The 27349-nt window shown below is 31.3% G+C and overlaps 2 protein-coding genes across 3 annotated transcripts in view; both read left to right on the top strand.

Moving 5' to 3' along the window:
• Window positions 1–24977, top strand: part of shd (cytochrome P450 family 24 subfamily A member shade) — a 30666-nt gene extending 5689 nt beyond the window's left edge. The window contains exons 2-9 of one of the 2 annotated variants that reach the window (XM_089708256.1): window positions 10535–10748; window positions 11361–11559; window positions 14380–14570; window positions 21227–21422; window positions 21645–21807; window positions 22187–22420; window positions 22813–23010; window positions 23409–24977. In XM_089708256.1, the coding sequence (XP_089564382.1) occupies window positions 10535–10748; window positions 11361–11559; window positions 14380–14570; window positions 21227–21422; window positions 21645–21807; window positions 22187–22420; window positions 22813–23010; window positions 23409–23513 (1500 nt within the window). In that variant the 3' untranslated portion in view covers window positions 23514–24977. Of the gene's footprint in view, window positions 1–10534; window positions 10749–11360; window positions 11560–14379; window positions 14571–21226; window positions 21423–21644; window positions 21808–22186; window positions 22421–22812; window positions 23011–23408 lie in introns of those variants that run through there. The other variant, XM_089708257.1, reaches the window with a different exon arrangement.
• A 796-nt stretch (window positions 24978–25773) lies between these two features.
• Window positions 25774–27347, top strand: Gip (hydroxypyruvate isomerase-like protein Gip). The gene is made up of 4 exons (XM_089708148.1): window positions 25774–26176; window positions 26274–26558; window positions 26650–26780; window positions 27099–27347. Exons 1-4 carry the CDS (start codon window positions 25987–25989, stop codon window positions 27273–27275), a joined length of 783 nt encoding a protein of 260 aa, XP_089564274.1. The 5' UTR covers window positions 25774–25986; the 3' UTR covers window positions 27276–27347.
• Window positions 27348–27349: the final 2 nt, after the last annotated feature.

Genomic DNA, 27349 nt, shown 5'->3' with positions numbered 1-27349 from the left:
GTTTTGCTCATTTATTAAAAAAGTATCTATTTCACTACATTCAGTAATAACTAATAGTATAAGCAACAGCGTCCAAGTTTTATTCAATAGGTTTCAACAATATTATATCTAATTTTGTTTACTATTTACAATTACAATAATAACAATCGCTGACAGTATTTTATCAACTTTCCACATCACAATTGTTATCATTGAGTGAATAATTTAGCATATTCACGTTACGTTACAATGTAGTTATTGTGAGTCGGCAATAAATTTGTACAACTTATTGTAAATTATATAAGCTGAGAGCCGACGCATATTTACACTGCGAAATAAATTAGAGCGTCATTTTATTTCAATGGCGCGTCCGCGTCGTGTCTGAAGGTTATACGAAGGGAAGCAGACGTATGCGTAGTGTTATAGTGACACATATCTGTGGCTGGCCGACCGGGCGGCCTTCGGGACGCAAAACGACGACCGGGGAAGCTACATATAACCGCGGACGATATAAGGATTGTCGCGAGCAAAAAGTCGCCCCGAGACGAGAGCTTGTCCATGGCGCGGCCGCGGCGCTCGCAAAAACATTCAACCACTTTTAAAATATTTTTTTTAACCAACAAGCTTTATCTTTAAGTTCTAGAAAGTATAAAATGGGAAGCGTTTTAGTGTATTTAATAAAAAGAGAAAAAATAAAAATAATGCACTTTTTACATTATTAGGGTGTGGTTAATGATGTCTGTAAGACTTGCATTATGTCAAAATAATTAAAATTCGCAACGGACATTACAAATCCTAAAAAGCTTTGAACATTAGTTTGAATTACTTAACGGTCGCTGCAACTCAGCTCAAATGTATTGCAATCAATTATGTCGTTGTTGAACTTCGTGAACTGGCCTCGATAAAGACGGAAGAGCAAGTATCATACCACTTCAGTAATCACTACCTTGTTATTGGCTATTATCACTTAAATGTCTTTTACTGAAACGCCTCTATATTTAGCATATCTCCTAAAACAAGAATGTTAATTGACCGAATAGTAATCGTACAAAATAAGCAGACGGTATGATAAGAGAGATACTTTAAAATATACGTTACTTACAAGCTATCAACGCGGAATAGTTTGTTTGCGTATCGCCTAATTGTGCAATATGTGTAATGGTTGGTTAGTAAGTAATTTACGTATGTCTGGAATTTGTGTTGAGTAATTAAGTGTTTTCATTCATGCATTCATTGGCGCTTTACTCTTAAAAAAAATAGGTCTTTTACATGCTTCTTATTGCACGCCTCATAAGCGAAGCGTTGAGGTGGGTACTACTGTCACTTCGCGCAAAACATCTGATTTTTCAAACTTAAAATGTCTTTATGTATCATACATTGCACTTGTAAGATAATACATACACACACATATTAAGAAAAAACACTATTTTTAACGTTCATGATATTTTTGATGTCATTTTTGTTATTTAAACTAGTTAAAAAACAGTTTAAAAAAGTTCTGTCTTGGACGTCCGTGTGTCTGTATGTGCGGATCCTTTTTCTTGTTAACACGATAGCGACCGAAATACTTTACTAATCGAGTCTTTTTTTTTCTCTTACGCTTGAGTATGCTGAGGAATAGAACCCTTTCATTTTTCAGGGTCTGATTCGATGTGGTTTAATTGTTATTAAATAAACAAAAATAATAATTAAAAAAAAATTATGAGGCGTGCACTTTTGGATTTTCCAAATTATTTAAATTTTTCTAGGCATTATATTTCATGGAAGTCGAATTTTTTATTGGAATCTCAATTTGCGACATTACTAGAAGAAGCGAAAGCGAAGCGTGCATCTAGTAAGTACGTTTATAGCTCTACATAAGTTAATCTAGCTTATATTAACCGTTAATAGGGATATAATATCGTATTATGATGCCTATCATTGGTCCGTGACGACACGGCTTAGCAGGCAGTGTCACATGTAAAAGGAGTATTTTTTACATTCGTCTTTATTATGGCATATCGTGAGGTTATTGCTGTTTCAATTATTTATCTATGTTGTCGTAAGTTAGCTAATAAAACCACCGGTTTTAATGTTTGTAGCAAATATATCAAATAAAAATTACATACTGTAAATCAAGTCAAACACCAATATTGATTAAAAGGATTTTTTTTATTTATCAATGTTTATATTTGATGTTTAACATTTAACTGCAAGAAATGCATACATTTTGTTTAAACAGAACTCAACACTGGCGATTTATATAGCCGATATGATGAAAAAATACACGTCATTCCTAATATAAACAAAAAATGTTTGAGTTTAATCACATTGTTCATTAATTTTATGAAGGCATAAAAAACTGATCTCTTTATAAGAAAAAGTATATCGAGGATCGTTCAAAACGAAATGCTTTCTTTTTAATTCGCCTTATTTTAGACTCGTCGTTTGGAATGCAGAACAGAATTTACATTGGAAGTAAGGACCTTTTTGGTTGTGGATTATAAACTTTGTGTTTTATCAACACAAAATAAACAAGCTTCACAGAATTTTTACGAGGTTTTTGACCGAGATGTGTTTATTAAACGCAAAACATTTCGATAAACGTCGGTGTATGATAATCTAAAAAAGCTTCGCTCCACGTGGCGATAACCCCAAAATGTTGCATAACTTTTTTTCTAGACATTTCTGTGGTTATGAGACTAGCCATCTAAGTAGAGTTGCTGCTTCTTTATACGTCGTCATGAAATGGTCTTGTTCAGAAATAAGAATAGTACATTTAATTCCATTTTTGGATTGTTAAAACCTACCTTGCTTGTGACATATAATTATACGATATAATTATATCAGATATGATAGGCAAATAAAAAGTTGTATCAATATAGGAACTTGTATTTGTTTTATAAATTAAACATATTTACTATATATCAATATCAATATTTACGCGTGGTATTTGCGACAAACTTTAAAGCGTTTTACTTATTTAATTAGCAATCGGATATATCTTAATCAAATACATCTTTCATTTATTTATTTAGTATTTTTGCCTACATTAAATGAAGATGAGATTTACGGCTTTTAGAAATTACCTAGGTTACCTTTATAGCAATTTAATAGTTGTATATTGCAAACTCATTTTTAAATTAGGATATTTTAATCCTCTTAGGTCTTAACCCTACATGGGTAAAAATCTTTTTATATAAGTGTGCGTGAATGTTTATTTTTGTCTGTGTAAATAAAAACGCTTAGGGCTCTTGAAGGTAGGGTTCCATATGACCTTGAAATGTTAGGATACTTGTTTTTCGATTGTGATCTGACCTTCACAGCCCTCACTTTTGGGGAAAGGGGATTACAATTAAGGGAACTCTCACAGACTCGCTAAAACTGCCTACGGACGTGTTTATGTATATTTACGCAAATATACATATATAGGTATTATAAATATTATTTTTGTATGGGATTGGTTATATTTTATTTATAGGTATTCAAGAATTTACACGAATACTACTCGAATTGCATTTTATTTTAGAGCTTTTCACTGCGCCTTTATCTCATTAAATATTTATGAACTATGAAGATATGTTAAATAGCTCTTATTTTTATCAATCAAATTAAAATATTCGCGAAATCCTGATACACTATTTATAGAATACACTGGAACGTTAAAAAATAAAGATTAAAACGGATGATTCGAAACAGTACGGTTGGGCTTAAAAGAATCAACCTCTATTTTTTGTTATATAAAGAGGATGAAGTTTTAATAAATAAAAATTCATTGCTAAATCAGTCCATATCGATTTTACCTAATAATAACATTGTTTTACCGGAACGGTTGTTATACATTGACATTTTTAAATAATACTTAGATTTATATCTAGTATAATTATAAAAATAAAGATAAGACCTTTTTAAAGTATAATTACATGTAAAATTACCGATTTTTATTAAATTTCAGAAGTAAGTATTTCAAACTTATCATTAATTAAAAATGTAAACAAACAAAAGGCGAGCTTTTAGTAGTTTAGTAGAATATTATACGAATATTTCCAACTTTGTACAACGGCATTGAAATATAATTAATACACTAATTTAAGTATATATAAATCAATATTTTTGTTGAAACAATTATGTTATTTCTATCCATAAACATAATTACATTCTTCAATAATAATTATTGATTACTCTACATTAAAACAACTTCGTAGCGGCTACGTAGCAGTAAACATGCTACAGTCCCTAAATATTGTGAATTTTATTCCTAGATAAGGAAACGAACGATATGATAAAAAGACTAGATAAATAATTTGGAAAATCCAAAAGTGCACGCCTCATAATTTTTTTTAATAAATATTTATTAATTATTATTTTTGTTTATTTAATAACAATTAAACCAAATCGAATCAGACCCTGAAAAATGAAAGGGTTCTATTCCTGAGCATACTCAAGCGTAAGAGAAAAAAAAAGACTCGATTAGTAAAGTATTTCGGTCGCTATCGTGTTAACAAGAAAAAGGATCCGCACATACAGACACACGGACGTCCAAGACAGAACTTTTTTAAACTGTTTTTTAACTAGTTTAAATAACAAAAATGACATCAAAAATATCATGAACGTTAAAAATAGTGTTTTTTCTTAATATGTGTGTGTATGTATTATCTTACAAGTGCAATGTATGATACATAAAGACATTTTAAGTTTGAAAAATCAGATGTTTTGCGCGAAGTGACAGTAGTACCCACCTCAACGCTTCGCTTATGAGGCGTGCAATAGCGAAGGTGCGACATTCAGACATCCAAATTCAAATACATAAAAGCACTAATATTATAATGTTGTGACCATTAATTAATAAGTATGATGTTGTAAACTTTCTTGATAAATTCCTTTCATTAGAGCTTATTTGAAACGAAACTTAAGGGCTGATTTTTCGATCCTTGGTTTAAAACTTATTCGTCGAATAATGTATAAAACTACCATTTTAAAAACGTAGATATTCTAATTGCCCATATTTGACAGTTTACGTGACATTTTAATATTATCGTGTTATTATCGTCTTATTTCTTTATTGGTCGGATAAGTTTTAACCAAGGATTGAAAAATCAGCCCTAAATCGAATAATAAGAATAACTTTAAAGTTCAAATAGTTACACGAGTGAGAATATTATAAAAACTATTGGATATTTTAATGACTTGTAATATTATTATTACAAGGGCAAGGACTACACGTATCTATTTATTTAATATTGCTATCTTATCTATTTACTTACTCAACGGTTGATCGGTGCACCTTTGATTGTAACAAATTTTATTTTGCCTTATCGAGGTTCGCGAAACCTTGAAATATATCGTAGTATTTGATTTTTATGATACAATTACGTACGTTAATGTTATTGAACGATACATGGATATTTTTTATTTGATTTTATATTGCACAATGTTTGCTGGTTATTCCTAAAGAAGATTATTCCTACACTTTATAAAATACTTTTGTATTATAATAATGATTGTGAATTTGATTAGTGAATGAGCAGTAACAGTTTAATTAGAACAATACAATTATGATGAACTATAGCTTTCCGCCCGCGGCTTCGCCCGCGCAGTCAAAGAAAAACCCGCATAGTTCCCGTTCCCGTGGGATTTCCGGGATAAAACCTATCCTATGTCTCGGGGTATAAGTAGCCTATGTCCTTTCTCGGGTATCAAAATATCTCTATGCCAAATTTCATGCAAATTGGTTCAGTAGTTAAGGCGTGATTGAGTAACAGACGGACAGAGTTACTTTCGCATTTATAATATTAGTATGGATTGATAAGCGAGATTTTAAAACGGAGCTTCCTACATATTATAATCATCTTATTTTTAAATTTGTATAAAAGATATGACCTATGAATAATTTAATCAAAGCTAATACCTACAAATTTATTTTTGTATTAAACGCATTTAATGTAAATTACTCTTATTTTGATACTCTATATAGAACACATAAACAACACAACAATCTCCGAAAGACGTGTAATTTGAGAACTTAATAATAAAGTACATATTTTAATCATGTCTGATAAATCAATAACATGCGGATATAGATACAAAATAAAATGTTTTCTTAATAATTTTATTGATACAACAAAAGAAATGGCCGCAAGCGCCAAGGATTGTTGAAACAGGCTCCATTCAGGGTCAGCATACAAAGGAATCCATTTTATAAATCATAGCCAAATCGAATCTTCAGACGGAAAAAAAACTGTTGTTTATTGCTAGACTGCATCATTTAACGAAGGCTTACGTGTAACAGAATGCGGAGCTGTGAGCTTTTTCGCTTAATTTTAGTATTAAGTAATTAGGAGCCGAAGTTTCTCCGCTCCACTTTGAAAGAAAATGTATTAAAGGATTTTTATACTCTATATTAACTGTTATATCTCTAAATTATTTTTTAAAATAGAGTTTTAATATCTCATACTTATGATTAAGTTGTTGAGATCAATCTCTACAAGTATACCTTTCTAAATATAATGCACCTTGAAGTTCAATGGAAGAGCATATGATTGAAGTGTCTTATGTACTAAAACATCAAACGCAGTACTCAATAATAAGTGTAGCAAACAAAAACTTGGATACAAAACGTATTTGATCGATTTGAAATTCAATCTTTTACAACACTAAAACTAGCATAATTTACTACATTTTAATATAACTTTAGTAATATTTTTTGTTTGATTTACCTATTCAGAATGTCGCTCATATCTCCCTCATTTAGAAGGCTATAGATATGTGTCTTACCGTTAAACTAATTTGATTTTTGAATCGTTTTAAAAGCGGGCTTATGTTCTTATTCAGTATCTTTACACTATCCTTACACTAGCATTAAATTATATAGAAGACGCCTTGACCCGATCTAGTTCAATATCTTTCAAGATTGCAATATAATCTTGTATCTCGTGTTTTCGCAGACGATCCTGATTATGAGGATATAAAATATTATGTATGGATTAAAAAGTTGTAGTTAGTTTTTCTGAATTATGATATGTATTATAATTTTGTGAATACAAAGTAAGATATGTTTCGTGAATCGAAATAAAATAAGTTATAACTAACTTATTTTATCCTAGCTCAACTAAACTAATACTTTCAATGTAAAATGTGTTAAGGATATTTTTAAAAGCTTATGTAAAAAATAAGAAACTAGTTTCTATTAGAAATGAACATTTTAATGAAACTATCAACTACTGCAGGCTCACTTTAATATTACATATCTACATACATTAACATCATAATACATATACTTAAAAACTTACCTACAGTACTTAATAGTTTTTAATTTAATAAATAAAAAACTACACGTTTGTACGGAGGCGTTGTTTTTGAAAAAAATATGGCTTAAAAGTAATAAGTAATGGTTTTCTAAATTAAATTTAATAATTCTAAATTATGTTAATGGAATTAACAGCATTTTAAATTCTATTTAAATAGAATATTTATTTTTAATGCAAATTATGCATATGAATACGATTAATTACAAAGTGATGTTTAAGAAAAACGCATAATATGATAAATAAAACGGTTTTATTTTTATTTTATTTTTTAAATATTTTTGTACCATAGAAATCTAAATAACAAGACACTAGAAGTCGTAAGCGCTCGTGACCTTGTCGCCACTCAGGTGACTTTCACATCACCAGTGTGTTCGTCACAGTTCAGTTGCTATGGAGACGTATGTGTGTAAACATGGTGTGTTTCAGCATTTCCCATTGCGGAAATTCTTCCACAAGTTGTAATTATACTAATAAAGACTAATATTTCATCGGTAAATATTTTTTTTAGAAATAATGCTGTTTTCCTTTAAAATTATAGAATATTTACAAGTATTACGAGTGTCACCATAGTAATCGAAATAACAATGAATGACACAGTTTCAACCTTATTGGAGCAAAAAGAAACAAAACGTCTCATATACTTAGGGATGTTATTCTAATATAAACCGTAAATTCGTGCGTTAGGATACATATTAAAAAGCTTAATTTAATATTTAAGTTAGTTTTCACTAAAATCAAGCTGTCCAATAAAAGGCATAGTTTACTTGTGTGTATTGTTTAGCTATCGGTTTAAATGTGTTGATTTTGGCGACAGCGGTTTTCATACGAATTATGACATTATAGCACTTCTATGTGTCTTGTTATTTAGATTTCTATGTTTTGTACCAAAATGATAACAGGAGTAACTAGCTGAAATAATGTTTTTTATTTTAATTTACTCAGAAATTTTATTTCAAATGGATTTAAAATTAAAATAGACCTTTAAAGTTTTTATAGTTTTGTTATTTCCAGGAATTTCCTTTGAAAACATATTGACCTTTTTCAAGTTGCTTGTCAAGCAAGATTAGAAATAAACATTTTAATCCTAAATTTAATGGCTATTTTAAATAAAATCATGTCTTATAAGATCCAATATCTAATCTCAGACCACACTATAACTTTGCTGAAAGACTCTCTACTCTATGACCAACGAGTACGTAGGTCAACTACACGCAGTAAGTCACGTATGAGAAATATATACATACAAAGTAAAAAAAAAAAAGTAAAAAGTTAAAATTAGTTTAAATATAAATATAATTTCAAAACTCAATTTTATTTTTGTTTTTGTTGCTCACCAATAAATTGTTTGAATAAAAAAATTGTAAAGTTATATTTTATCGTCGTTGAAGTGCTTTTTTGTCAAATAATATATAAACTGTTTCTATAATAATTATTGTTATAATTGAGAAATACCTACTATTTCTGTCTACACTCCTTCTTTTTGAAGGCTAGACTTCAGACTTCTATTGTGATGAAAATTTCTCGAAATCTATTGAACATAAAGGTATTTTCAGATGTGGGTTGTTGATTAAAGCGTGAATATCCTTGTAATTTCATGAATCTTATTACATGTTATACCTACTTGATTTTATTATTATGTGATTCTTAAATCAATGAAGTAGAAATTGCAGTATATTTATTACTAGTGGTCCGCCCCGGCTTCGCCCGTGGTACATATTTCGCAATAAAAAGTAGCCTATGTCCTTTCTCGGGTATCAAAATATCTCCATAAAAAATTTCATGCAAATTGGTTCAGTAGTTTAGGCGTGATTGAGTAACAGACAGACAGACAGAGTTACTTTCGCATTTATAATATTAGTATAGATTTTCAAAATCATAACCTCAAATGCCTACGTAGGTAAAGGTAGATATTATAATTACCCTTAGTAATTACCTCTCTTAAATTAACAGACAACTATGCGGCCATTTTTAGATTGTTTGCTCGATCAATAAAAAGTTCGTTATGTCATAACAGAGTCATCGACTCCACACAGGTATTCAAATTGGAATCCCGTTAATGCAGTCCATACAAATAAATGACGATCATGATCCCGTAATAGCAATAAAGTACCGTTTTTAATTCGATCTCTTATATTCTTTCTCTGCGTCTTATATTATCTCGGTGCATCTTAGAAGTTTAAAAAAGAGGAAAAATCAAGAGTCGCACATTTGCGTCATATATTTTAATCAAACAGAATTTAAACAAATCATCAAATGTTATTTTTATTTTTTAACAACATTTATAGAGTATAAGATTTTTTTACAAATTAGAAATACATAGTATAATAATTTTAGCTATCGAAAAGTTTATTTTATAGGCATTTTCAGAAGGTAACAGCAATCAATTGTTGTTTTGGAAAGCTCTGAACAAAATCCCTCAAGCTTACTTCAATGATTAATTCACGATTTGATTGACGAATTATGTACATATTTTCAGCAATTTTATGAGCAAATATACCTTTATGTGGGTACAAGTATACAGGAGCCCCGTGTCATGATAACGTTAGGTTCCATTATACTGGAGGCAAATAACAAACGAATAATATTTTGAAAATTACATTAAATTAAAACTAATTTTACTGTAAAAGCTTCATTGCGTAGCAATACATTTTACCTAGTGAGGCTCCTCGCCTCAACTCAACGGTGCGTTATTTTTGCGAGATCTGAGTGCGGCCTTGCCGAAGTTGCACAACTATGATTGCAGTGGAGGCCGACCGCCGCATAACGTAACGTAAGTTATTACGTAAACCAATGTCAAGAGCGCTGCGTCAACGTCAAGATCAGCAAAACTCGGCCCTCGGGTCGACGACCGCGATACCAAACACTCAAACACGTCCACATTCGGTGCTGTGGCCATGAGTAATAAAAAACAAATAAATTCTTGAACTTGTACTTCGGGTTCATTCATGAAATGATAAGAATCGATAGATCTATGGACGCGAATTAACCGCAGTGTTCGCTCATTTTTTATTATCACAAACGTTCGTGTAATCTATACCTACGTTGAGATATTGATTTAGGGGTCAAGTTGTGTTGATAGTTAAAATAATATTTAATCTGACAGGAAAAGATTAAAACGGAGCTTATTTCTTTTTATTTTGACGCCAAAAATTTTATCCTCATTTTTCTCATTTCTTTGCTTGTGAAAAGGACGAATAAAATATCTTCTTCCACTTTTAATTTTCTTCACAAAAAGTGAAAATTTTCACTAAGAATTTGCATTGTTGCAGGGTTCACCACGGCCGTTGGTAGACTGGTCAGGAGTGCCAACATTCATATTAGCAGTGCTGGCGGTTGTCATGGCAGCCACTGCGATGATAGTGAGGCCACCGGACATGAAGCTGCCCATACGACTCCCTGGTCCACCAGCTTTGCCGATTATTGGCACGCGCTGGCTGTTTTGGAGTCGATATAAGTTGAACAAACTACATGAGGCCTATGAAGGTGAGATACTGATACTATTATATTTATGAATTCTTCTTAATTTAATTTAAATATGATGGTTTTATATTTGCCTAAATGTGCTAATAATACGTTACAAATGCTACGAATTCAAAGCTATGGTGGGTATATAAAAATTTTAGACCAATACTTCTTAATATATACTAATATTATTAATAAAATAAATCCTAAAATTGTTTTGCAACCACATTTTCTTTTGCAAGTCATGTCATAGTAATTAATTTTCCTTTAAATTCATTTGTTTGGGCTTTGTTGCTTGATCGATCCGTGTTAATTGATATGATAATTATTTTCGTCATCTTACCACAGTTTATGTTCCTCACCTTGTTATCAATGATTTGCACGACAAAATCCTAATCTAATTCCTACTTATTTTATTATGAAGGCATTAATGTACATTTTTGAGTTTGGATTTGACCATTTTGTTCATAAATAAATTAATACTCTAAATATGATGACCAAACGTGTTAAGATGAAAATATAGAGATAGCATTATGTCTTTAACTAAACAAAACGTATTAAGATAACCGGAGTGTTATTCTAATATTTGGGGTTGAAAAGCCCTAGCTTCCACAACGAGATATTTGCACGCAGATATGTTCAGGCGTTACGGGTTGGTGTTCGTGGAGGTGATGCCAGGGGGAGCTCCTCTAGTGTCCATAGCGGAGAGAGGGGCGTTGGAGGCAGTACTGCGCACGCCGGCTAAGAGGCCGTATCGACCCCCTACGGAAATCGTGCAGGTCTATAGGAAAAGCCGACCGGATAGATACGCGTCCACTGGATTGGTGAATGAGTGAGTAGATGTCTTGTTTCTATTGAAAGTGATTATTGGTGTCTTATGATTCGAGGATGTTAGTTTAAAGAAATAATAACTGATTATAGTATTTAGTAATTCATATGTCTTTTTATCAAATATCAAGAAGAAATAGTACCTAGAGCTAAAGGAACTTGAATTCGTAAAAGTAGATATACTACTACCTATATAGAATACTTTTATTCCTTTTATATCTATGATGTGCAAGATGTGAAGTTACTTTCATACTTTCACATTTGAAATGTATTTTGAAAGTTTTACATTAGACAAGTATATATTTCAAGGAAATAGTCTTTCTGTTTATTCACCCGAATTAGCACCTATGATACGTTTGGCAGGCAAAATAGCAGAGCATTAAAGATTAAACAATTTAAGTACTTACTCATTTTTTGTGTTATCTTTACCAGCTGCATGCGGTGTTTTTTTTCTCAATTGATATATTATTTGCCAATCTTTAACCAAACTTTCCATTCAGTTTAAAGGTTCATTCGATGTCCTCGAACTTAAAAACTTATCTCATATAAGTAGACACACTTATCTACTGAACTAAAATATAGATCAGCAAAATATTTAAGAAAGCTGTTTTCTGTAGCGATACACTGAAAGAAATGTAGAGTCTCGCTGTACACGTCTCTCGTGGGAAAAAGTATATACATTATGCGTTATACATACATATAATTTTCCGATACTTTTAGTACTTTAGAACTTTCATGATAGGGGAAAGCATAAGTCTTTGAATTACGTGAGAACTATGTCTTGAGTCTTGAGTTTGTAAGAAACAAATGTATGCGCGGATGCAAGCTTGAATGTCGTTAAGGGTGCGTATAAAGCAAAATTACCAATCTTCTATTAGAAGATACGTGTAATATTCAAGACCAAATGTAAAAAAAAAATATATATATCAAACTAGATGATATGTTCAACGATTCTGTTCAATCAAAAACATAAAATATTAAAATTGACTCGATAAAAAAAAATCACCAAGTTAGCTCTAATTTTCACACTTTTACGTTTTCTACTTGACGTGGTAATACTTATTATGATTTTTTTTTCATAAACAATTATATTAAAACATTTGCAAGATATTTGTCAGAGCATTTTTTGTAATTACTTTTAGTTATGGTTTTATCTGCGATAAACCACTTTTATCGTGACAAAACCAAACGTTTATCTCGAGAAAAAAAGAGCGCCAAAAGTGGTTTATCGCAGATAAAACCAAAACTAAAAGTAATTACTTACACAAAATGCTCTGACAAATATCTTGCAAATGTTTTAATATAATTGTTTATGAAAAAAAATCATAATAAGTATTACCATGTCAAGTAGAAAACGTAAAAGTGTGAAAATTAGAGCTAACTTGGTGATTTTTTTTTATCAAGTAAATTTTAATATTTTATGTTTTTGATTAAACAGAATCGTTGAACATATCATCTAGTTTGATATATATTTTATTTTTTAGATTTGGTCTTGAATTTTACACGTATCATCTAAAAGAAGATTGGTAATTTTGCTTTATACGCACCCTTAAACAAATTAACATGCTTTTTGTCATCTATCAGATTTTTTTATAGTGCAATGCATTTTTTAAATTTTCCTTTAAATGAAAAATGATTTTTGGTTCTTGTACACGGTAAAACGACACTTATAGCCGTTAAAGTAATCTCTATTTTTAAAGTGCATTGCATTTACAATACTTCATTGTAAAAATATATATTCAGTTAACTTGTCCATTATATTATAAAATGTTAAGGTTGTGTTTAAGTCGTATAAGGCAAAAGGAGAGCTGATTATTTGATACCATATTATTACAAAATGTATTCTAAACATGTGAAATATTTTTGCACACTGGAAGTAATAAAATAATGTTTTGGCTTTATGTATTCCGGTCACGTAGCCCCAAACGACGCAGTTGGGTCCAGTCGGTAGTTTTTTTGGCAGAAGAGTAAACATTTCCTGTCATGCGCTCATATTCTAAGACCATTCAAAGTTTTGTACATGATTTGTTAGACTCTGGGGATATAACAGAGCGCTTAATTTAAGATTTTTCACAACTACAGTCATCCACTTTATATGATTGTGTTGTAAATTTAATATTTTTATAATTACAATCGTCTAGCTTTTATAAAAAATGATGACTCTTTTTGCATGCTTTTGCAAAGAGATTTGAGGTTATCGATCTTTCGGGACATCGTTTAAAGATTTTTAATTGATTCAGCTATCAGTATCTATATCTTCATAAATAATCGCCAGTAGGTAATTTCTGTCAGAAAATATATCGTTGGGAAAATTTATGCAGATATCATTCATATAATTAAGGTGTTTTTAAAAATCTGCTCGTAAGACCGCTGTGCATCGTTATGTATACAATGTATACATAATGCTTGGTATGATCAATTATGAAGTTTTATTTATGGACCATTTATTTCGTACCAATTTTAAAAATAAATGTCAATTAAGTGTAATTAACATCATAGTATAATGGATCGAATCTATTGGATTTATGACCACACCTGTAATAGCAACAAGTTTTGGAGAATTATACCTAAATATTTTTATAGTTTATCTGTATTTATGAACTTGTCTTGGCACTGAATTATTTTATTTTATTGCGCTATACGTAATAGATCTCTTCAATAAAAAATAATGATTCTATTGACTCTAGATTATTATGGTTCGGATATAGCTTAAAAAAAATGTTGTTTCTGTTGTACGTTGAACCTAAGGGGGACCTATTTATTACAATTATAGTTCAGAAGGGTCTTACTTTGTAGCGATAAGTGAAACGGTAATAATTTGCAGGCAAGGGGAGAAATGGCATCACTTACGCCGCCATCTGACTTCCGAGCTAACGAGTCCACAGACTATACAAGGGTTCATTCCACAATTGAACAATATCTGCGATGATTTCCTCGTGCTTCTGAAGAATTGCCGTCGGCCAGATGGCACTGTGCTTGGATTCGATCATCTTACAAACAGGATGGGCTTGGAATGTGAGTAAATTTAATAGCTATACACAAAAATAAATGTTATAAACCTCATGTTTTTAATCGTCACAAAATCTTCGTCTATGGTCAAAATTTATGAGAATTGTGAGTAATATAATATAGGTATTTGGAGTGTAAATAAAGTTTATTAAATCGCCATATGTATAAAATAAACAATACCTGCCGAGTCACTGAGTGCTGATATAAAATTGACACTTGTATTAGCAAAATTGAAGCTACAGGGAAGGTCTCCGCTCAGCTCAAAATTGTGTAAATTTCTTTTCATTTTACATTCGTCGATATTATAAATCAAAGACATTATATTATATTATATTCGTTAAAATTGATTTCACTCTTTTACAATTGGGAAGAATAAGAAAATATTTAATTTATATCAATGTAAATAGTAAACAACTCTTCTCTTTTACTTTGCTTACTGAGTTGTTTGCTCACAACGGTAATTCCCGTTTAGGTCTAAAGGTAATTTAGGTCAACTTACTACCGCCTTAGCTTTTATGTATAAACCTGATTTATAGTTAGAAACAGGAAGAGTTTCTTCTGAGACTAATCACCGTTTTGCAGTGATGTTATTATAAAACTAGTCTAATAAGGATTGATTGATATACGTTTATACAAACTCGTTTATTTATTAAATAAAATGTACCTAAATATTTTACATTTTTATTTTCACGTAGTAGGTACTAACTTATGATTCATAGTTAGTTAAAAGCTTATCTGTTTATAAATGAAAGGGCGAATGAAATGTATGAAAATTGTTATAACACAATAATTTCATATATTATATATTCATTCATCAAAAAAATCATTATAAATTCATAATTTATTTATAAAGAAAATCTTTAGAAATGACGAAAATATCATTCAATAGTGATCTCTTAAAAAAATAAATTTGTCTTATAGGTACGTTAGATCGCAGACTATAGGACTCTACATTCATATGTACCTAGATATCTTTCACTTCCAAGTGTGAATGGAGGGGTTCGAATGCATATCTGTACTTATCTATCGGCTATTAACTTATTGTTCAATTTATCTATGAGGGCTGTTGTATCAAACACTTCCTATGAACCTACTTAACTCGATTGCAACCCATCTTGATCGACAGCTACTGTTTCCTGTTAACATTGTAACCCTTTAGAAAGTTCTTTAGAATTCAAAATATTTTTCGTAATAATATAACGACCTTAGAGTTCATGAAGTTCTTACAATACCAGATTATAATTTTTTTCCCTTCCTATGAATTTCATATTCAATCAATACATACATTTTTTTATAATTATAGAAATCTGTGAAAAACAAGAACTGGAACCGTGTCATCAAATGATTTTCATGAGATGTGTGTGTGTGAACTGAAAAAATACGTAAAATAGGTACTATACTTTCATATTTAACAAATAAATGTTCATTCAGAAGTTGGGTAAATACATCTTTGATTCAATGTATAAATATACTAATTTGTGCAAATTAAGTTGTTTTGGAATCATTGAATGAAAGGAAATTCGTACAAAATAATCACGAATTGTTTGTACAGCCGGATGTACTTGCTATTCCGATAAGCCGGTCACGTAAACAGCAATTACGGATTTTTACATCCCTAATATTTTTTTGAAGATAAACACATGAGCGTGCTCTTATTTATCTTAATAGTCTAACGACAAAAATTTAAGTTTACTGCTCCCGAGATAACGAATATTTTATGGTTTTCTTCTAAGAACAATATTTTTACTTTTCTTACGCGATAGATGGAGGTCAAATTTTAATTGCGCAACAAATAAAAAAGATTAGAATAATTAGACAATACAATTAACGCGACTCTGATACGCTGAAAGCTCTATTTCGACATTTGTTCATAACATATTATAACAAGTAAATAATTTAGGTTATACGACAGCTATACAACCAGCTCATATTATTGTACTCTATGATCTAATTTTACGTGAAACCCCGTATCCTACCAGACAGGCGTATTGCATCACTTTTAACGATCGATTTTTAAAGACATGGAGCGTATCTTTCATTGCTCTACCATACGATGCGATTTCAATATTCAGGACATTATAAATGTACCTACTTAGAGCAGCAATTACGACTATTATGATATGATTTATTACGTCACATTCAAACACAGGTATATATAATACATATTATGTATATCGAGCATGTAAATTTACCTACAATAAAAATATACTGAACACTTAATGCGCTTACTTCAATAGCAATGCGGCAAATAGACCTTTCATAGCCAAGTCCATACATTTCATTACTTTTTGGCAAGCTTTTTCTTTTGTTCGTCTCAATTGCCTTCCAAATCGTAGCCATTATGTTGTAAATGAAGAAATATTTTATTATAGCTGATAACACTGAGAATTTCACAGATACTGATTTATTTTATATAGCTGTATCAATATCGCAACTAATATTCTGACTAAGTCGGTATACTACTTACGTATTAAGTTTATTAAGTTTCAATTTTGTTGTTTCAAACTAGATCAATTATGAAATGCAAATTTATGCAAAATTGAAATGTTTGTACCTATAGGTTGGTACGTTGATACCACGTTGATACAATATACATGGCCCTAAACATGACATTCAAAATTATTCTATTATCTATCAAGGTTACGTTTACTCCACAGGTTTACGCTTTAATTTTATATCCCACAGTTTAATAGACAACAGTTAAACTTTTTTGTTTCCGATATTAGTTTAAATGGTGACTAATAAAAAACCTTCGACATGCTAGTTCAATAGACCAATTAATATTGATGGAATTTTTTTGCAAAAATTCGTGACAATAGGTGCATGAAATATTTACTCATTTTTATTCTTAGAATTGTTATGTTATGTAATATATTTTTTATAGGATCTAATCAGTGTACAAGAGCTAAGTGTAAATGTGGTTAACTAATAGTTTGATTGTGTAACCACTGTTTTTGAGCCGTAATAATATTGCTATCTATTTACGATGTACCTAGCTATTCTCCACTTTTCTTTATACATAGTTGTGTTTGTAGAATATTCGTTGGTTGTGTGATCGCAGCACAGATAGCTTAAAATAGTATTACATTTATAATAGTTCTAGCGGTCCGCCCCGGCTTCGCCCGTGGTACCTACATGTTAAAACTATCCTATCTCTCAAGTTGGATCGAACTGCATACGGTGTGCGAATTTTATTATAATCGGTTAAGTGGTTTAGGAGTCCATTGAGGACAAACATTGTGACACGAGATTTATACATATGTATTAAGATTATACATTTATAAAAATAATATGTGTTTTTTGTATACCTATACCTATTGCTATAGATAGCGACATTTATTCGATCAAATTAGTACATAAATTAAGTAAATAATTGTAACTTATATCAGAATCATTTGATAATCATACCTATCATTTCCAAAAGTAAGTTTAAATAAAAAACATAACGATATAATGATTAACACTAATCTGAAACTCTTATGCTCGTATATCTAAAAAGACCACCCACTATAATATTGACATCATATTATGCACCATATAAAAGCTACGGTATAGAAAACAAAATACAGTTTTGTTCATTTTATTATATTGCATCAGCAGTCCTTAAGCTTACGTCACGTTGTTTAGATATCATTGAAAGGATAGCATTATTGAATGAAATATGGCTTTTACGATAGTGTAATGTAGGTCAAAATTGTGTAGAATAGATTGCGCGCCCGCATGACAGTTATGATATATGACGATGCATAATATCTAAGTTAGAAACACAACTCATAACAATTGATAAAAGGTTTGCTATTATACAAATTATATCATATTTCTGTAGTGTTTACAGTAAACCTAGACCATACATTATTCAGTCAGTTTTTACTTCAATCATTATTTTTCGTCTATAACTAGGTACCTACGTAGTTTTGTCTTAATTATTTCTAATTTGAAATATTTTATTTATATACAATTATTATTTTCTAGACCTTCTTTTTGCACAGACGTCGTCGTATAAATTAGGCGATGCATCTTATTTTAATGAGACATAATAACTACGAAAGATTTATAGTGTTTCAAGAAATATTTTTATCTCTAATCTCGAGACATGGGAATACCGAACTAACTACTGGTCCAATAAAAAACTAAATGTTATTAATTGGCTCAACAAAATTTGTTTTATAGATTTATCATATATAATATATATTTATCATATAATAATATAAGGTTCCTTATTTAGCTTAGGTACACGCGTGTCCTGTAAGTAACTAGACAGAAGACTATATGAATGAAAAAGCTCTACTTATTTTGATATGCTTAAATTGAACCTAGTTATAATTACGAAAATATTACAAGAGATATTCACGAAAGAGGATGATTATTATTAAAAATGTTTTATTTGACGTAAGCCTGGACAAACCAAAACTCGTACCCAACTAATGGTTAGGGAGCCAGGTGCAAATTTGGTTCATTATTTCCTCTCAAGAGATAATTCGTCAGACGCATGAGAGTATAGTATTATAAAGCCTCGTGAACGTCAGCTGGCGCTCGGTTGGGGGGGTGAGCGGTTGTAGCCTCCCACGCACATAGGAAAAAAAATACATTCATTCATTCATTTCCTCTCAGCTAAAAATTTGTCAAATTGTAGCTAACCCAATATCTCAACGAAAAAAAATAGTCAGCTGGTTACAACATGGTGTATTATACGTCAGCTGGTGTCTCGAACATGAAAGTTAAATTTAAAGAAAAAATTATTTTCCGTTATTTCCTCTCAAACAAAAATTTACCTGATGATAGCTTATATTTATGTAACTGTGGATAAATATATATGTCAGCTGGCTGTATCTTGGTGGAAAAACCGTCAGCTGATACGGGAGGCTACAACTGCTCTTCCCCCCAACCGAGCTCCAGCTGACGTTCACGAGGCTTCATAATACTATACTTTGATGCATTTTACTAATTACCGCTTGAGAGGAACTTGGTCATAAAATCTGCTGCTGGCTCCCGGACCATAATACACATTTATTAGATAGGTATCTCACTAACGTGTAGAATTTAGATTGCAACAAATATATATATTACCTACATAATATATCAAACACAAACAGTTCAGTTAATTAGAACATTTTTATATTTTCAACCCAAGATATAGCTAGCTAATTATTTTTTTAATGAGCCTAAATATTACTATTGTGAAAGAAATTACAGTTGTTTACAAATATATTTGTTACTCGATAGTTGGTCTTGTGCTCAATTACATTTGTTTGTTCGGATTTATGTATCGAAGTACAAAAAGTTAATTGTAATTGCGAGTAGGATGTAATCGCGATATTCAATAAGAACAAATTTGTTGATAAAAATTAAATATAGTATGGCGATAACCTCGACGATCTTGGCGTAATTCAATAAATTCATTTTCATAATACGTAACATTATTAATCGAACGTCTACGCGTAAATAGGAATGTGGGTTAAGTTCGTGAATAGACGATTATGTGATAAGTAACTAGGTTTGTCTATCAAATTAGAGCACCACTTGATTAGGTCTAGATTCTAGAATAATCACGACAAATGTACTAGTAGTTGAACAGCATATTTAACCTAATTAAGTTATTTGAGCTTTTATAACATACGAGTACCTATATTTTTAATTATTAGACAAGAACTGTACGTGCAAAAAGTACAAAGATACATTATTATGAGTAAGATTTTGAAGTCGGACAAACTTAGATAATTAACGTCTTATTTCTTGTGTTGAACTTTGTAGCCATATTTTTAAGGTTATTAAGTATTTTTTCATTGTAATCAAATTATTATAACGTCATGTATACGGGAAATATCGTCAAACTAGTTCCTCAGAACAGTTAGTCGAACCTTCTGTCCTACATACTTAGTAACCGCAACGATCTAAGGCTAATATTATAGTACTTATTTACATGCACATATGTGCAGTCTGCAGAACCAGTCTCCTATTCTGTCTGATATCTCCATTTGAGTATGTTCGACATTACACTCATTAATTAGGTAATGGTTGTGTTTATGCTTTACAATCTCAACAAATATAGCACGATTTCATCCAATTAAAATTATATAAATCTCATTTTACTCAAAGTTAGGTATAGTGCAAATATAGAGATGATCAAAATTGATTGATCGATAGAAAATGTTGTGTATCCGACATTGTAAAGTTAAAGAATTTAATAAAGAAAATAATATGTAGGTAATATGTTAACAACTCAATCTTCTTATATATAAAAATGAATCGCAAAATGTGTTGGTAAGCGCATAACTCGAGAACGGCTGAACCGATTTCGATAATTCTTTTTTTATTATATTCCTTGAAGGACGAGGATGGTTTTTATGTAGAGAAAACGTAAACATGTACCACGGGCGAAGCCGGGGCGGACCGCTAGTTTCAAATAAATATGATGAGATAATGCTGATTAGCAATTAAAATGATTCAAACATCTAGTCTTCTAGGTAGGTATATTTTTTGTCCAAACCCGTTTGGGGAAACTAATTGTTTTAAGAGATTAGTCATTGTTGTTATTGTCTAGCTATGATGAATAGAATCGGTTTTTTAGTGAATTAAGTTATTTCATAACACATTGGCAATTGAAATGTATTGTATTATATGGGTAGTGATATGGCAATTCAAATTTGTATTTGTATTTTCAGCGGTATGCGGACTTATGCTTGGTGCAAGGCTAGGCTTCTTAGAGAGATGCATGTCGGGTCGTGCGGCGACGCTGGCGGCTGCGGTGAAAGCTCACTTTAGGGCTCAAAGGGACTCCTATTACGGTGCGCCGTTATGGAAGTTTGCACCTACCACGCTCTACAAAACGTTCGTGAGGAGCGAGGAAACAATTCACACGTGAGTTTCCAATCGTTTCTTGTACTAGTAACTCATAAAATATTATAGTTTCATTTTAAATAACTACATATTATGCCTTAACTTTATTTTAATAAAACCTAAGTAAGTAAATAGACACAGGTAACTTATAAAATGTAGAGTCGATATTGTTTGTACTCAGAATAATAAATCTCAAACAAAGGACCCAAAAACACATCTAACATACGGCATTGCTTATGGCAGGATAGTATCGGAATTAATGGAGGAAGCGAAGTCAAGGACTCACGGCGCGGCGCAGGATGACGGCATGCAAGAGATCTTCCTCAAGATACTCGCGAACCCCGAACTAGACACAAGGGACAAAAAAGCCGCCGTCATCGATTTTATCACAGCTGGCATTGAAACCGTGAGTGCACTATTGTCTAGGATCTTTATGTACGTACTTATAAACCTACTAGTCTGAGATCGCTGAATGGATAAACGTTTTTTCGGTTGAATAGATTTGATTAAGTTTTTACTGGCTCTTTTATTTGAATCTTGGGATTCGTATTGAAGTTAACAGGGTCGTTCATAAGGATAATAGGACTTGTTTTTTAGAATTTGCCTATTATATTTTTTAATTTCATGGTCAATTGGTCCCAATACCGAAGTATGCTGATATCTTATTATTTAAATTAATTCAAATTACATAAACTATCTTGTTTACTTGTATTAACTATCTAAAATATAGGTACAAAAAATGTTGTTTGTTTATCGAAATAAAAAAAAAAAATTGTATTTTCCAGCTTGCGAACAGTTTGATATTTCTGCTATATCTACTGAGTGGAAGACCGGACTGGCAACAAAAAATAAAATCTGAGCTGCCATCTTGTGGTGATTTAACTATAGAAGAATTAGCATTAGCGCCATCTCTGAAAGCTGCGGCAAATGAAGCGTTCCGAGTGTTACCCACTGTACCGTTTTTGGCCAGACTTCTGGAGCAACCTGTGAATATTGACGGCCATAGAATACCAGCTGGGGTAAGATTTAAATTATTAGTTTTTACTTTACCTATTTTAGTAGGAATAAAATCAATACATCATCTAACTGGCACAGATATTCTTAAAAGTTATTGTGAAAAGAAAAACGAATACCGCCTTAACTTGATTGAAAATGCTTGATAATTTAGTATGTACATTAAGTATCTAATTAAAGGTAGGATAATGTACATACTAAATTAATTTAAAAAAGACGTGTGGCACTCGGTGACTGCCGCGGTAAAGCTATTGCATAGCATGCCTTCAAGCCACACCGTGTCCGTCGGAGTGGGGAGCGTGAGGTTTTTTCGTTACGGAATTTCTGAATTCGGTCCCCGCGCTCAAGGCCCGCGATAGAAGCTATGCAATAGCTTAAAAATGTACGTTATTTGTAGACATTCGTCCTCGCACACACGGTGACCGCGTGCCGGCGGGAAGAGAACTTCTGGCGCGCGAGCGAGTACCTACCTGAGCGATGGATCGACGTGCGCGAGCCGCACGCCGCGTCGCTCGTCGCTCCGTTCGGCCGCGGCAAGCGCATGTGCCCCGGGAAGAGATTCGTTGAGCTCGAGCTGCATTTGTTAGTAGCTAAGGTACAGTTAACCAGCTTTAATTAATAATCTAGTAAGCTAGCTTTATGAGATATTTTATTATGAACTTAGCATCTTTTTATCCTTGAGCATTATTTTATTTAATGCACAAAAAGAAAAAGAGAGAACTGTGTTAGAGTAGGTTTTTTTCAGTTTTTTCACGTCCATAAATCAGTCGTTAAAACGGGAAATCACTTTTTCACGCTGATATAGGTACATATAAAGTTCATAATTAATATTTTTATTGTTTTTTCGATTAGGTACGTTTCTTATTTGTAAAATAACGGAAATCAGTTGTGTTGCCATATCTTTTTTCATATGGAACATAATAGAATCACGATTCTATTTTATGAATTAAAACGTTATTTTGCTAACAAATAAACATGTTTTGTTGTTTGCAGATTCTACAAAATTGGCGGGTGGAGTACGAAGGTGAAATAGATGTCCAGTTTGACTTCCTTCTATCACCAAAGTCCCCAGTCTCCCTAAGACTAGTCGAATGGTAAACGATCACATTCCACTACGTTGCCTAAGTTTGTACTGATAATAATTAAGTGATAGTTTTACAAATTATTGTATCATTCTAAGACTTGGTATTAACTATATTACTATTGCTGGTTCTAAAACAGTAATAAAAATATGTGTAAAATAACTTTGGAGATGGAGTTCGTTATGCTGAAAGCGTTTATAGCATGTAGATAGGTATGTAATAAGTCTTCAATCTTGATCGCTTCATGCTTTGTGTATAATATTTCTACCTGCAAGAAATGCTAGGATTATCTTACGAAAATACATCTCCAAAGTTATTCCTTAATAAATTTTTACTTTATAAAAGGTCAAGACGAGAAATTTCTGGTCAGTACTTGAGACGACTACCTGATAAATAGTTTTAGCCGACAAGTTCCGATACTTTTGTATGTTACAATGACAATATATTTATCGAGGCCAATGAATTTATATCTGTTATATTAAGTTATACTAGTATGAAAACCAGTGAAAATATTTTAAGAATTGCTGAAAGTTGAGGATACAAAATATTGGTCTGAGTTTTGTATGATATTTTTAAAAAGACAGTATAAGATAAGATTTAACGATTTTGACTCTGGATGATTTGACCTGTTTTTTATTCCTAAGGTTAAATTGATACATCTTGGATTGTAATGATTGTAATCGTAATTTCAACCGCATCGACATTTTAAGAGAAAAGTAAAAATTAACCTAAATGACCCATACAGCACAATTGCATAGATATGTATTTTCGGAGTACTGTGATATTTGTAAATAAGTAACTTTAGCAATTAAAAACAGGTTTAAGACGGATGACAGTGACAATATTGTGAAGATACTTCATGGGCGAGGTTTCTCAGTAGGTACGATGCCATCAAAGGTTGCCATGATGAAACTCGGAAGAATAGAAAGACTAAGTGATACAGGGTATTGGCACAGTCTGCTCAAATCGTATACTTTTCTATTATCTATTCAACTTTATAGATTAAGTACACTAACTAGCGTTTAAGATTTACAACTACACAACGTAGTAAAATATGGCTGTGTTAATATCAAAAATTATATTTATATAATTAACCGTGAATACCTCTATAAGCACTGTACTGCGACATCAGAAAATGCATTTATGATTTGTCAAGTTAAATTGAGCAGTGAATCAAACACGTAGTTTTAAGAATTTAGGATACACCTATTCCACCTTACATTATTGTATTAATAATTTAATGTGCAGCTTCGATATGTAAACCAAACATTATAGAAGTGGCCATTTCCTAAGTAAGTATAATTTATTTTTGTTCGCCTATTATCGACATTCATGTTATACAAACTTGTTAGATTTTTATGTACCTTGTGTTTAAATGCTAAATATTGTTACGGATAAAAATATGGTTATTTAAATCCATATTTAATCTAATGTACTCAATGGGTTATACTGAAAATAATGAGAAAAAGTTATAAGCTTGCTTGGTTGTTTTATTTCTATCCATACAAATTGATATTTGCATTCAAATGCTTTATAAACATAAGTATTTCTTATATTCAATAAACAAATTATAAATTATAATCCGTACAATTTAAAATTTTCAACATCAATCTCTATGGTTTATTGTACCTACCACACTACCTACCTACTGTTTTATTAGTTTAATCAATTTCAATGAATTACTTAATCAGTAAGTTTAAGCTGTTAATCCTCATAAAAAGTATAGACTACAGTAGTCACCTACCAACAAAATTAATTGCAATTTTAATTGAAACCTAACGTTTTAAAATGAATATAACTGATCTATTGAATAAAACGGAGACAGAAGTCGATAGAGTAGATAATCATCAACCTGAAACCGTTGGTTTGGCATGAAAACCGTATAATTTCTATGAAATACCCACTATGGTATTAAATATCTGGACCTATATTTAATACCATAGTCGGTCCCTATCCGTGAAAAGTTTAGCAAAAATGTATTATTATTTGACTAATCCTGTTTAAATACGACGCGACGATATATATATAGTAACTTGGTACCTAAGTATACATATAATAATATGAAGCTTAGTAGAAATACTTGTTTATATTTTTTATAATTCTTGATCTAGTTTGTTAAATGTTAAAAAGGCAAAGTAGCTTTTGAATCGATTTTTTGAAGGTGATCGAGCAAAAAAAAAGACCTGTTAACATATTTTGATTGAATTATTAACTTGCCATAAAAAAATATCGATCTGTCAATAAACTCGAACGTCAACCAAGCGAGTAGCAAATAGCAAATTATTATCTGTGGTTTGTTAATTGTTATGTACACAAAAAGTGTCTTATTTATTCAGTATCTCGCGGTAGTCGTTTTGGTTAGATAAGAAAACTGATAACTGTATGTCAACAATTAATATAAATGTTAGGAAAACTGTGACCTTTTTATTAGTGGTTACACAACTATTGAACTTACATAATTTTTTTACATAAAAAGTGAAATAGTAAAGATGAAGTTTTGTGCTAATTTAGCTTTTATGTTCACTGAAGGCGCTACAGTTTTAGAACGATATGCATTAGCAAAAGAGGCAGGTTTTAAAGCTGTGGAGACCGGATTTCCTTTTGGCCATAGTATAGAGCAGGTAAAACAAGCCAAGGAAAATGCTGGCATTGAACAAGTTCTAATAAATCTAAAGACAGGTAGGATTCTATTATCAACTTTCTGTATTGAATTGAATTCTTTTATCTTTTATAATAAGACTAATGAAACGAATTTCTTATTCTTATTTTAATATAGGAGATGTGAGCAAAGGCGAACTAGGTGTTACTGCAGTGCCCGGAAAAGAAAATGAATTTAAGGAAAACTTAAAGGAAACCATCAACTATGCTAAAGCACTTGGTGTAAGAAAAGTACATATAATGGCTGGAAAGATAGATGCTGTTACAGCAAAGAACTGGGAAGTGTTTGAGAGCAATTTATTATATGCTGCAGGTGAACTGAAGAAAGATAATTTATTGGGTCTAATTGAGCCCATAAATCAGCATACTGTACCAAAATACTTCCTTAGCGATTATACAAAAGGTAAATAATTATTAAAATCAAATTTAACAGCAACAAAGTTTTTGTAATAATATACCAGAAAGAGTTTTTAAACAAACACTTTTTTTAACAGCTGTAGAAATTATTAAAAGAATTGGAAGTGAGAACTTAAAGCTTCAGCTAGACATATTCCACTTGCAACACATTTGCGGAGATATGTCCTACAATATAAAGAATCTCATGCCATATGTTGGACACGTGCAGGTATAATAAACAAATTTCTAGAAATAATATAACCTACATTTGGGTCAAAATATAGATACTTAAAAATGAAGACAAAGCAACTAGCTGATACAAAGAGTCTTAATTTCAACAAAAAATAGATTATTTTGCTTTCTTGATTTTTCCAGAACAAATAGTGTAAAGATGTGACCATATAATTATAATGTATTATTTGCTATTGGTTCCATTTAGTTGTTCCTTGTGTTTGAAACGAGCATAATGTATAATTTAAAAAGTTAAATTAAATGCCACACTATTATTCAAATACTTATTTCAACTAACCAACCAACCTAATTACAGATTGCACAAGTTCCAAGTAGAAATGAACCAGACGTTCCAGGAGAAATCAACTACAAGTACATTCTCAAACATTTAGAAAGCAATGGCTACAATGATTGGATCGCCTTGGAATACAAGCCTGCAGGAAACACTAAGGAAGGCCTTAAATGGATCAGTAAATTTGGCTACTCTCTGTGATATATTATGATAACTCCATATACACGAATATTTACACTTTGTTACGAATAAAGTTTTTATAAGTTAATATAATT

The sequence above is a fragment of the Colias philodice genome, chromosome 20 (genome assembly GCF_061535455.1).
Source record: "Colias philodice isolate Cphi_HAF_F1 chromosome 20, ilColPhil1 Martin Lab GWU primary, whole genome shotgun sequence".
NCBI lineage: Eukaryota > Metazoa > Arthropoda > Insecta > Lepidoptera > Pieridae > Colias > Colias philodice.
The sequence above is the reverse complement of the archived record's forward strand: the minus strand, read 5'-3'. Positions and strand labels throughout refer to the sequence as shown.